General features: G+C 41.3%; 1 protein-coding gene across 1 annotated transcript in view; it reads left to right on the forward strand.

Moving 5' to 3' along the window:
* The window catches only part of enpp1 (ectonucleotide pyrophosphatase/phosphodiesterase 1), a 31,380-nt gene extending 18,970 nt beyond the window's left edge, over nt 1–12,410 (forward strand). Inside the window, exons 19-23 of the mRNA XM_084560812.1 lie at nt 2,144–2,279; nt 3,268–3,342; nt 6,571–6,703; nt 9,568–9,712; nt 10,042–12,410. Of these exons, the coding sequence (XP_084416938.1) occupies nt 2,144–2,279; nt 3,268–3,342; nt 6,571–6,703; nt 9,568–9,712; nt 10,042–10,194 (642 nt within the window). The 3' untranslated portion in view covers nt 10,195–12,410. The remainder of the gene's footprint in view (nt 1–2,143; nt 2,280–3,267; nt 3,343–6,570; nt 6,704–9,567; nt 9,713–10,041) is intronic.
* Nucleotides 12,411–13,655: the final 1,245 nt, after the last annotated feature.

The following is a 13,655-nucleotide window of genomic DNA, read 5'->3' on the forward strand; positions in this document are numbered from 1 at the left end:
TGTGTTCTATCTCTAAACATAGCCTGCTGAGCTGACTTGTCCCGGCTATATTTCTTGTGCGGTTATGGTCTGGCAGCGGATTGTAAGAGGTTGTTTAGTATCTGAGTCCCTTTTCTAGGCAGCTGTTACTCATCTTCTGTGCTCATGTTGGCTTAAACAGTTCTTGTCTTTCTCACTATGTGGTTGAGCTCTAGTGTAAATCATGACCTCAGGCAGTGATGCATTCCCGGGAGACTTTACACTGTTGTACTCTACTGTCTAAATGACAGAGCAAGTGAGGGTGCTGATTTGTTTTCAATCAAACTTTATCCAAATACAGTGCATGCAAAATCAAAATATAGCCTGTACTGTATTCTCTCTATTCAATTTCCTTGAAAGAATCAAGGTGTGGATTGATCGTTTGTGACGGTGTAACATTTATTTATGCTCGTCCCACTTACACCCGCAAAGGAGTTGAGGCTTGTCGAAGTCAAACATGTCCATATAAAGCTAGCTTCAAGCTTCAACAAGAAAATCACTGAAAAGCATAAAGCCACGTACGCCAAAGCTTTCCGGTAATTAAGTATGCCTTTATGACTTTATGCTGTCTTCTAATGGGGTCACGTTTACTGCCGTCCTATCTTGTGGTAATGACTACCTTGTAGATATTTTATTAAGCTCAGATTTAATTAGTTGTGACGGATTTATTGACGTTTTCAGAAACGGTGGAAGTGAACGGAGAGTTACATTGTAATTTAGCCACAGAACTGTCTGTAATTTTACAATGTCAACATCTTCGTTTCCTACATTACATCATGCGGCGTGCGAAGACGGTAGCCTCTGTGGCTGCTGTGAGAGTTGCCTAGCAATGGTGTTTTCATGAATTACCTCAGATGTTCAGATACTTGTTACAGTAACTTGTATTTTTCCGCTGACTATATATAAAGATGGACAAGACCCTCTGCTTCAAAACCGCTCTTCAGGAATGTCACAGAGTGTGAGTGGCACTGGTTGTCGCCTTCCTGGCAGAACTTGAACACAGAATGTGTCTAATCTTGGCTATGTCATTCTTGAATTACCTGTGCGGGTCCCCACCTGTCACTCAAAGTTATGCTTAATTAAGGGTGTGGCTTCTTTAGGATATGATCTACCTTAAATGGATGAGTAATCATGGTTGTCATGAATGGGAAAATTAGCTATAGAGACCAGAAAAGTTGGGCGGCACAGTGATGCCTCACAGCGAGAAGGTTCCAGGTTTGAATCCATGGGCCGACTGGGCCTTTCTGTGTGGAGTTTGCATGTTCTCCCTGTGTCTGCGTGGGTTCTCTCCAGGTACTCCAGCTTCCTCCCACCGTCCAAAGACATGCTCATTAGGTTAACTGGTGATTCTAAATTGTCCGTAGGTGTGCGTGTGAGTGTGAATGGTTGTCTGTCTCTCTGTGTTGGCCCTGCGATAGACTGGCGACCTGTCCAGGGTGTACCCCTGCCTCTCGCCCGATGACAGCTGGGATTGGCTCCAGCAGACCCCGTGACCCTTAACAGGAATAAGCGGGTACAGAAGATGAAGACCAGAAAAGCTGTTTGTTGTCTGTTGCAGGCTGTGAATATTTCTGCTGTAAATCTGGACGTTTTAACATGGAGGTCTATGAACATTAAGTGGCTTTTGCAGCCAGCTTCTGTCATTTAAGGAACTGCAGTTTCTGGAACCTCCATGATGGCCTAATTTTCTGGCACCACAGGATACCACTTAGCTCCTTCAGTTTCCATAAGATTAACCAACAGTATCGTTAATTGGTCCTTTTTTTTTTTTTTTTTTTTTTCTGATTACAGATTTTAGTAGTTTTCCGAATGACAGCCCACAAGTTTCCATCTCATTTTGTGTTGCCTGAAATTCTAAAAATGTTCCAAATAGTTGATCCCAGATTCCATAGTCTGTACAGTTAGCAGGAATGTAATTGCATTTTTCTTCTGCATCTGGGACATTAAGAGCTTTTTTTTCTGTAGAAAGCTCTGCAAACTGTCACTGACCAAGTATCCTCACTGACCCCTGTACACAAGAAAAGCAAAACCAAGCCAAGTAATCTTACACAACACTTGGAGTATTTGCCTGATGTCCAGCTTCGCACTGTCCACCACGGACTGATTTTCTCTCTCTCCCTCTCAGACCAGAGTGCGACCCCTGAGCAGAGATTCGGAGGCATGTGTTCGTGCTGACGTACGCATCCCACCGGCCGCCAGCCAGCTGTGTGAGCGCTACAGAGATGACCCTGCTCTGTCCTATGGCCTGCTGCATCCCCCCAGTGAGTTTGTGTGTGTGTGTGTGTTTATATATGTGTGTGGTGTAGCTGGGTCACAGCTCGCCGTCTCCAGCCGGGTGTTGAATTCAAGTTGACGTGTTCCAGAGCCACATTCTCATGTAAAAATTGCACCCTTGCTTTTAGGACCATAAGAGAGAAGAGTGTTCCATCCCCCAGTGATTAAAAACGCTGTGGATTGAGTTTATTTTAATGAAAGTCTGGTTTCAGGTCGCTCCACAATAGGAAGTAACAAACTGAAAGGCTGAAGTTAAAGCTCCTCAACAGCTGTGAGACCTAGCCACACAGACTCAGTACTGCTGCATCTACTAAATACTGACATATGAAAGGAATATTTATGCATTTATCTGACATTATATATTTTTAATTCATTTATATTACTTTGTAGAAATCTGTTTTCATTTGACAGTAAATAGGGAGGCAGTAAAAGGGCAAAACATCCAAGGTGGTAAACACTTTTATAGGCTTTGTAAATGACTCTGGAGCAGCAGTTATTAGTCGATGAGTCAGTCTCTAGTAAATAAATCAGTAACCATTTCAACTCCTGATTAATCTGTCTGTGAAGGTTCTCAGTCATCCAGGTCATGGTATATCCAAAAAAGGTTCAAAAAAGGCAAAGGTTGCCTTTTTTGAACCTTTTTTTGGATACTCCTGATTAATCGTTTGAGTAATTGTGGGGGGAAAAAGGTGAAAATGTTAGTCACTCTATGGCCCAGCATTTCTGTTGTGAAGATTAGCAGATTTTCTTTGTTTTATTAATTGTATATAATTGTAAATTGCATATCTTGCAGTAGATTTGCAGTAGGGTTTGGGCCATTAATCGAGATACTGTAGAAAACTTTATCTGCGGCCCTGAGTGACTTTTTAGTAAATCTTTATTCCTTAGTTTTACAGTATTGCGTGTCTTTCACAACATGTAATCTGAGTTTTAAACCATAGCCAGTTTTTCCCTGACCTCTCGTTTCCTCTACAGATCTGAACACCAGCGGTCCAGAGACGGACTCTCTAATCACCAGCAACATGGCTCCAATGTTCCCAGCCTTTAAAGGTGAGTCAGGTTTGTAAATATTTGGAGGTAAAGCTGCACCCAAACCGGTAAAAGAGATCTGTGGTGATTCAAAAAATCCATTCAAGAATTTTCTGACGGGATAAATTGGTGACTGAACGACAGCTTCTTAAACAAACAGTTTAATCAGCGAGTGAATGGAGGAGATCTCTGGATCATGACTAGACATGCTGCCCGGTTTAGTTTTGTTAAACACTGTTTTTTAGACGGCAGGTATTTGCTAACTCTCTTCAGACATTTTTATTGCTCAGTATTCTATGTTTGAAATCTTAATTTCTCTAAACAGGCTATACTTAGCCCAGTGGGTGGTTGAATATACATGAAAGAAGTCTAACCGCTGTGATTATATGGGGCCCGCTTTAATTTAGTTAAGCTCCTTCTGTAAAGCACAATTAAAGGTTCAGTCAGAAGAACTTTTCCAGAGCAAATCCTCCTGCCATCCTGCTGCAGACACTTCAGTTTACTTCACAATGAGGCTCAGTTCAGAGGTCGTTTAGTTTTTAATCTGACTGAGCTGATTTTCAACGCTGTGCTTTTAAAAAAGCAGTGAGTGGGATAATTTGTGAGACTGGGTTCTCATGCAGCCTGGGTCATTTTTTGACCAATTTTCCAGGAATGTAAGAAACCCTAGAAAGGGGATGCTAAAATAAAATTGCCCAACACAAACCTAAACAATGGTGTGTTGTCACAGAAACCAAAAATGAAAGAGCAAACTTAAAAATTACAACAATGCTTCACTGGCAGCTGATGTGTTCATGGACAGGTGGAGTTAAACTGGCACCACATCACTAACGACAACATCTGGATAATGCTACGTTGTCTGCTAGCTGCTAACATCAGTGTATTTGGTTATGATTATGTATAATTTGAAGGATAAAACAGATTCTTCTTGCAAATGTGTCAAGTTTATGAGATTCGTGGAGGACTTGTGTGAGTTTTCTTGAAAATTTTTCACCACTCATCCAATCAGCTTCTTCAGTCCAAGTCAGGTTACCCTTGTTTTATTTTTATTTTATATCTACCATGACTTGGACTGTGAATCTTCAGACATGTGAACGTTATAAGAAAGGTGTAGTGTTGGTGTTGTTGTGACTGAAGCCATGATGCATAACCTTGATTTATAGACGTGGCTTTAGGTTACAGATGTGTGTATTGATAGTGTTGTAGCTGTCTGCATGTCAGACATAGAAATAAGATTATTTTGTTTCTGTTAGTGCTGAATTTATCATCCTCTGATTCCAACCATTAAGGAGAAAGTTGGAGGAAAGTTCTCAGTATTACAACATTGAGAAACATCTGATCTACTTAATGTGTAAACAGCTGTTCAACATCTGAATTATTTTGCTAAACCTTATTTCTGAAAGCAAAAAAACATAAAAATTAATCAGCATATTCAGCAGGAAAGACAACAACAGGTCAAGTTTGGAGCAACCACTGGGTCCTAAACCAGTTTAATAAATCAAAAAAACTTGTTTAAGCAGTCTTTAAACTCTTTTCTGCCTCCGCCTTCATTTAGTACTGTTCTGTAACAGTTTTTAAAATCTTGGCCTGCTCTGATGTGGTCTGGATGGGGATGTAAGAAGCAATTAAATCGAACTCTTTCTATGTTTTCACAAATAGAACAAAGGTTTTTTTCAACTGTGTGTAAAACTGTGCCATAAATAGTTATTGGGGTCTCCCGAATTAATCAAATTAAACGAGCTTCCTCCAGCCTGATGCCAGCTGGGATAAGTTCCAGCCCCCAGCAACTCTGTCCCTCCCACATATTTATGGATAATAGAAAGCTGAGAAGGTTTGAAAAGTGTAAATGCTGGGTTTTTTATGATGAACCTGGTCTCATTTTTTTTCTGTGTGAACCAAAGTCAATGTAAAAGTGTGTTTTAAGCAGTGTTAATGCTTAGCTATGATACCTAAAACTCTCTCATAGTAATACATTAAACAGTTGCTGTATTATATTGTTTAGTTTCTCCTTGGCTGTCGGTATGAAAGCTGAGAATCAGTGAAAGCTGACTTCAACATCATGTTTGAATGAGCTATTTGGTCACGCTCGTTAAAGCTAGTGATATTAATACACTGATCAGCCACAACATTAAAGTGTCAATGTTCTGCTGGGAAACTTTTGTTCCTGGCATTCATGTGGATGTTACTTAGACATGTAGCGCCCACCTAGACTAGACCAGGCACCCCCACCCCACAGCAGGATGCAGCCTGACACAGACACACACACAAAAACACTTTAGGAACATCTCAAAAAACATGAAGAACATCACAAGGTGTTGACCTGGCCTCCAAATTCACTAGATCCCAAACTGGTCAAGTATCTGTGGGATGATCCACAGAGGCCCCTCCCCTCAACCCATAGGACCCAAAGGCCCCCACCAACAACATTGTGTTGCCAGACACCACAGGACACCCTCAGAAGGCCCATGTCCATTCTCTGATGAGTCCCAACTGTTTTGGAGGCACAAGGGAGACCTACACAATATTAGGAAGGTGGTCATAATGTTGTGCCTGATTAGTGTGTACTATGGTAGTAATTGTAATGACCTCTGAAGAATTTATTTGAGAATAACAGTCTGAAGTACAGATCATTAAGATACAAGGCCAGAAGCTTAATTAGGTCAATATTTGATATGAGCACATTTTGCTTTTACAACATTACCATTGCCTACATTAACTTACTCCCTCTGAAGTGATTAAATATGTTGGATATTGCTGTCCTAACTTGTTGGTGATTAGGGTCAGGATGAGTGGTGGTTCACATTGTCTACATGTTGCTTAATACATACTGAAAAGTCTGAACTTGCTCTGTACTCGGCGCTACGCGGCATTACAAAATCTCCCATGTGTGACAGCGTTGGTGTCGTTGGCATGATTTAGTCATTTCACGCTGTGGTCCTCTCGGCTCCACAGAGCCAGGCTTTGTTGAAGGCAGCGTATTGAGAGTGACTGTTTCAGGAAAACACAGCTCTGGCTGACTTTCCACTGAGGCCACTCGTCCTATAAATGGAAACTCTTTCTAATGTGAGCTCCAGGTTGACAAAAAAAGCTGTACAGTGTGTATGTTGGAAGCCTAAGTATTACCGAGATGGCAGATGCTGCCCCCTGGTGGTTCGTCACGTGAGAGAAATTAGAGGAAAGCATGAAGGAAGGAAGTTGTAACATGTTCTTGGAGCACTGAAAGCTTTTCCTGTGTATTTTCTTTTTCAGATGTTTGGACATATTTCCATGACGTCCTCCTTCCTAATTATTCACAGCAGCTGAACGGAGTTAACGTCATTAGTGGGCCAATATTCGATGAGGACTACGATGGAAATGTTGACGCACCCACAAAAATATCTGGGTAAGTCGTGAGCAGATAGATTCACTTCAGAATATCTAGAAGGGCCTTTTCTTCCATTTGTCAGTCACTCTATGACTATTTTGTTCATCAGCTAATTGTTATTATTAAAAAATTGAAAAAAATCTTAATAATCTAGTTGCACACAGAACATTTTGCCTGTTCACTGACAAAATGGCTTTGATTGAATAGTTTCAGGTCTACAGTTGACTGTCCTTATGATAAGTGCATGATTATTTTAAAATGCAGCTGTCTAATATTTATTTGGCCTTAATTTGCCTGAATTAATAAATGGTGGCTTATAAAAAAATAGTTCTTATATTTGTATTTATTTACTATTTTTTATCTCAGGTATCTTATATTTCCAGTTTAATTTGTTGCACCGTGAGTCTTAGAACAAGGCACTTTCATTCCCCTGTATGTGCTGAACATAATGTGGCATTACAGCAGGCATTGGCTTTGACTACTTTCCTCCAGTAGGCTTCGCTGTTGTGTCTCTTAAATAGATACACTGAGATACTGAAGCCACTTTCAGTGATGCGTTGCGCTGTGATGTTCACATTTGTGTTTAAATACTGACTCAAAGATTGAGTAAGTTAGTGTATAACTTGAGTCCTTCTGAGGAGACTGAGGTCTTTTGGAGTGAAAGGGTCACTCCTGAAGACCTTCTATGACTCTGTAGTGGCATCGGCCATCCTGTACGGAGTGGTGTGCTGGAGCAGTGGCATAGCAGAGAGGGAGAGGAAGAAGCTGGATAAGATTATCAGGAAGTCCAGCTCTGTGGCTGGGCTGCCCCTTGGACTCAGTGAGGGAGGTGGGTGACAGGAGAGTTCTGGCTAAACTGTCCTCCATGTTGGACAATGAGTCCCGCCCCCTGCACGGTGACTTGACAGGACTGAGGAGCAGCTTCAGTGACAGACTGCTTCACCCTCGATGTGTGAAGGAAAGATACAGAAGGTCTTTTCCTTCCTGCTGCTGTTAGGCTCCACAACGAGCACTCCTAATATGTGCAATATATCTATTATTTATTATTTATTATATCTCTGTCGTTTCTGCATGCTGTTGCAAACTGCAGTTTCCCCATTGTGGGACAAATAAAGGTTTTTCTTATTCTTATTCTTATTATTCTTAACAACCTGGTTAAGATATAAGCAAAATCAGTTCAGCGGTACCTCACAGCGGCTGCTATGAATCAGGACTTTGTTTCTGTGCTGCAGCAGTGTCATGTAAACATGAACATAAGTTGCTCTCATGTCCTTAAAAGTATAAATTAAGCAAAGTAAGCTGGTCTTGCTGCAGAGCCCAGGCCTCCAGGTAGCCTGATCCTGGTGCACATCATAAGCGTGGTTAGGAAGAAGAAGCCTGTCCATGCTACGCTAAAGACAAACCCCCAGTCCGTCTGCCCTTGTGTCCATCTTACTCCTCAGATGTTGCTTGCCAAGAGCATCATTCACCGTACATTTACTGTTTCACTGACTACTTGTCCTCCTCCATCCTCTTACGTTGAGCTCAGGGCAGACGAGATGCTACATCGACTCTTTATCCAGTGTTGTGGAACAAAGTGTGGTGTCACATGAGGTTATCTCTTTGCAATACAATACATGAAACACCTATAACGTAAACATTCAAACTATTATTTACCCGTTTTACAGATTTCCCCTTTAAATGCAGTTATTAGCTCATCTGTCATCTTCTATTCTTAATTCTTAACCCATTCAGACCGGATCACGCATCTGTGCGTAGTTACCATTAAGGCCGGCAAACGTGTCATTTTGAGCGTTGTAGTCTTTTTCGAGGCACATGGCCAATTATATGCACTGTGATTGGCTGAAATATTCTTGGGGTGAGTGACAGAGATGCTTAGGGGTTTTTTTTAAACTCATGTGACTAATAAAACGCTTTGTGATTGGTCGAAATAAGCCTACACGTGGAGTATGTTTTGGTCAAAAATTTTAAACACCGTGCTAGCGATCCGTCACGGCTGACTCAAGTGAAGGAAGTGATATTGACGAAGTAATTGAAAAAATAGATCTTTACTGATTTTCAAAATTTTAAAAATGTTTGGTGTTTATTGATTTTTTTTAAAAAAATGCATTTTAAGATTATGCCCTATCAAGTCAGTCAAGTTGAAAGCCAAAGAAGTAAGCTGTCAAATGCTTTTTATCTCATGTTTTATCTGCTACAGAGCCTGAGAAATTAAGGTTTTAGTAAGCGTTGACATATTTTGAAAAACCTCAGGTTTTGAGAGGGGGTTTACAGAAGAGTATTTAGGCCTAAATGGGTTAAGAAAGGAAGTGTTAGAGTGCTCACTACAGTAGTCGAGGTAAGAGGTCACCAGTGCTTGCACAAGAAGTTAAACTCTCTCTCTTAGATAAGACCTGAAGACTTCGGAAACGATGTGTGTTTTCTTGGAAATGGAGGAAGCATTAAACTTAAGTATGCGAAGCTTTCATTTCTCATCGTTTCCAGCCTTCTTACATTTTAGCATTGTGTCATAATTTTAATGGACATCATCATTATATTTATCCACCCTTTATTCCCTTTACGCAGGACCTGGAAACTTTTATGTATACAAAGTTTTGTTATGACACTTAAGAGATGTCATTGGTTTTGGAAAATGTGACACCATGAGCACCAGTCAGGATTTAGTAACATTTTGATGTCAGTTGTTGGTCAAAGCTGATCAAACCGCCTCCACCCACCCCTTCAGAAGAAGATCAGCTCAGTTCTCGAGTGTTATGCTGAATCGCTGCTTATTTATTATTAATAACAAAGGTCTTGAATCCGTGTTTTCAAGGTCTTTGTGATAACCAGCAGGTAATTGTTTTAAGACATGGAGCATTGACCACCTCATGTCGACTCTCCAGGAACGAGGCTCCCATCCCGACGCATTTCTTCGTGATCCTGACCAGCTGTGGGAACTCGACCTTTGGCCCTGTTAACTGCAGAGGTCCTCTTCAGGCCAAGTCCTTCATCCTGCCCCACAGACCTGACCATACGGAGAGCTGTGCCGTGAGTAGCGCCACTGACTCCTCCCACACGCTTGTCACTCCACCTCTGTGGAAACCTGCTCACTGATCATACAGTGGGAAAACACCAAAGCTGAGAATTAGATCACTTACTCTTCACTCCTTCCAGCGCTATGATAAAGGTCAACCGAACACATTCATCTTTCCTGAGTTATGTTTGTCCTCTCCTCCTTATAAGACCAGCTTTTTATGTATGTTGGCTGCACCGAGACGTTGGAAGGGGACGCTTTATCATCAGCTGTGCACACTAGGTCAAACACACTCAAACCTGCTCGTAAATTTCCAATTAAAAGCTCCTCTCTTTCTCTTCAGAACGGCTCGGACCTGACGTGGGTGAAGGACTGGCTGCAGTTTCACAGCGCTCGAGTCCGAGACATCGAGCTCCTGACCGGACTCAGCTTCTACCACGGCAGGATATCGGTGGAAGAGACGCTACAGCTCAAGACATTTCTACAGACTCCTTGAAATCAGAGAGGTTATCAAATGAAGCTTTAACTCCCAAAAAGGAAGCCATACTGGTCTGCAGGCATCTCTCTTTGTGGACGCACACTTTAACCCAGTAACAGAGGGTTTTATGAGACCAAATTATTCACAACCTTAAATTCCATCCTTTTTTCTTTTTTTTGTAGTTTGTCTGATTTCAAAACAAATTGACAGTTATCCCTACGTGAAAGCCATACATTTGTTTTTGTCAGCCTTTAAATGAAAGATGATTTTAAAAGAAAAGTTGAAGTATTTCTATTAATGGGACTCTCACATATTAATAAGATGCCATCACATCTGCTGAACAGCTCCAAAGTATTTCCTCAGACTGGAGAAGTGGGTGAGCACGGGGGGGAAAAAAAGGGACAACAGTTTGTGCTGCAGATTAATTGATTGGCTCGGGGAAAGTCTGCACATCTGGAAGTGTTTTTTTTGTTTGTTTTTTTTTCTTCAAGGGATTCTTGTCAGACATCTGGAAAGCTGGCTGCAGCAGCTGGAAAAATATCCAAGAAGAATAGGTTTTTTTTCCTGCCAGATGTTGTCTTTGTATGTTCGCGTGTTTTACACCAGTGTTGTTTCAGTATTTTGTACATTTTGATATAATTATTCAGTTTGTGTGCGTGTGTGTGTGTGTATGGGTGTGTGTGTCCTGCATTCATGGATAGATTATGAGCTAAACCTGTTCCAGGGCACAGACGTGTAAAAACCTACACAAGAGCAATGACTTTGTGTGTTTTGTTTTGTGAGTATCTGGTTGTTGAACGCATTTCTTTCTGTTTTGTGCCTCTGTCTGTTTAATTTGTGTTTCTTAGTAGTTTTGTGCCTCTTTGTTGTTTGTTTTGTCTCTTTGTAGCTCTTTTGTGTGAAAAGTCGGTAACCCCCCTAGCACTGACACCTTTTAGTTAGTAGTACATTTGTGTTAGTTTGCTTTGGCTGGTTTATTTTGCAAATAATTTACAGATAAAAGACAGGACACATGTTTGTTTTACATATCACATTTATATTATGTTGCAGAGTTATTAGTTGTAATGTTAATTTTTATTTCTTGAGTTACCAGTGCTGGTGGGGTCCCCTCGTGGTGCTGCTGCAGGAGGCCGGGAACAAAGGCTGAGAAAAAGGGTCGGGCCTGCTAAATGGTCTGCTGGGCCGATTGGGGCTGCACCATCTCCCCAATACCTCCCAGGGAGGAGGATTTAGATTAGTTTGACTAGTTTTGTTTCTTAGAATTTTTGTATTTCTTTATTAAGGCCTTTCTTTCTTCTTTCGTTTTTTTTTTGTTTGACGTTAATTGTTGTAATAGTGTGTCTTAGTCAGGTTAGTGTAGTGTCTTTCAGTTCCCCTTAGTGTGTCAACGTGGTCTGATCAGCCACTATATACGGTATGTGCCCCATTGTGTTAATTTTGTCAGGTCTGTTTGTTGAGTTTGTTCTTAGTTGTTTTTCAGTTACACACTGAGTCCTGTTAATCTGACCTCTTTTATGGGCCCAAAAGTTTAACAATTTTTTTTTTTGTAAATTATTTTTTTGCCTTTTTGTTAAATAAAACCTTCTTTTCCTTAAACCACCTGAGCATTCTCCTGCTTTGGCCAGCTCTGTCTCTCACAGTGTCTCATTGTGGTTGTCTTGTGTCTTTGTTTTATGTCTTTGTGTGATCCTTTGGTGTAGTTTTTTTTTATTTTAGGTTTGTGTCTTCTTGTGCCCGTCTCTTTATGATCGTTTTGCACCCCTGTAGTCTTGTTGCAGCCTCTTTGAAGCACTTTTGTGACTCTTTTGTTTGCATTCGTTGTTGCTTTGCTGTTTTATGGTAATTTAATCTGTTCCAGTGTCGTTCTGCTGTAGGCTGAAAAACAGCAGCTGAACTCCAGTATTTAGTTGGAAATGAAGAGAACCTGTCTGTGCCCGGTCGGTAGGCCCATTCAGTAATAATCCGTCCATGATTGTTTGTGCAAATGTGTGTGTGTGTGTGTGTGTGTGTGTGTGTGTGTGTGTGTGAGAGAGAGAGATAGTATTCTTTGGGATCAACACACCAATTGTCCAGTCTTTGATTTTACCTCTTCAGATTGTTTGGAAGCAGATTTTTTGCAGGTAATTTGTAGAAAAAAAAGAAAATGTATTTGCATTATATGTTACAGTTTCTTTTCTGTTTTGTCAGAAACGGCGGTTGTGAACAAATTTCATATAAAACCTCTTCTACACTGATTTTGCGACTCATTTTCTTTCTTCACAAATTGTTATTTACCCAGATTAGTGCTGTAAATCACTCTCCACGCACAGGATCACACTGTCTCAGAGATGAGATGAGAGCGAGAACATGAGATGCATTTTAACAGCTGTTGCTCTGTTAGCCTCCCTCCAGGTTGCAACAGCATGTGTGAACACAAAAAGGAAGGAAGCCGAGCTCTGCACGTTTTCCTCTGTGCTTAAAGCTTTGCCACTTCCTCGGGCTGACCACTCCGTCTTTGCAGCAAGCCAGAAGGTAAGAACTTGCAGCTATCTGCCATGCACCTCTTAACGTGTGCACCGACCTAGTTCTCATGTCACAGATCTGCTTGTGCTTTCCCCTTGACGCCGGGGTAACATAGGCGCGGCTGACGAAACACATTTCTTCTGATGTGTCACTTTAGGTTTAGCAAGAAAACAGAGTTGAGTAAAGGCTTTGCAATCAGTTGATGTTTTGATAAACCTGAAAGAAGTGATTTGTTTTTTCTGTGGTCTTTAGTATCGTTCTCTTCTGATGGATGAGGTTTATTGGTCTGGTGTCTCATGGTGTCAAAGACATATTTTAAGTCTTGCATTGATGAAGATGTGACAGTAGTACAGTGAAAATGAAATACAGAAAGCATATAAAGAGTTTCCTTGTCATTTTAACAAACTGGATTAAGAAGAGCTGTACTTCTGAAACTCACTGCATGGTTTCAGAAATACTCTGATGTGTACACCACGTAAATAATTTCCTGCACAGTATTTCACCTCCTTGCTACAGGTTTTTGCAAGAGCAGGTCCTTCCTAACCTAATGGAGCCACACTTTTCTTCATAAGGGCCTGTGGCGTGTGTGCGTGACCATATGACCGTGGGGTTTTTATTTGGAATTTGCTTGTGGTGATCAGCGTAGCTGTTAGCGCAGGCGTACTGCCAGGACTCGAGGTATGTACTCGCGCTGTCAGGTCTTCCAGGAAACTGTGCTCTGAGTGGGGAAATGTATCAGAGACCTCGTGATCGGACTTTCTCACGGCACTCACATGCCATATTTGGGTTCCCGTGCAATCTGTCAGGTGGTCTTACTGTCACAGTTGTGGTGGGCTGATATGGTCGTCCACCTTCTCTTCTCGGATATTATATCAGCTACCACTAAACCACAGACAGCCTGAGTCTTGCATAGTAGAGGCGAGCATGAGATGAGTGTTCTTGCATTGCTGCTGTTGATCGTCATTGCATTTAAAAGC

Source organism: Chelon labrosus (genome assembly GCF_963514085.1).
Source record: "Chelon labrosus genome assembly, chromosome: 14".
Taxonomy (NCBI): Eukaryota; Metazoa; Chordata; class Actinopteri; order Mugiliformes; family Mugilidae; genus Chelon; species Chelon labrosus.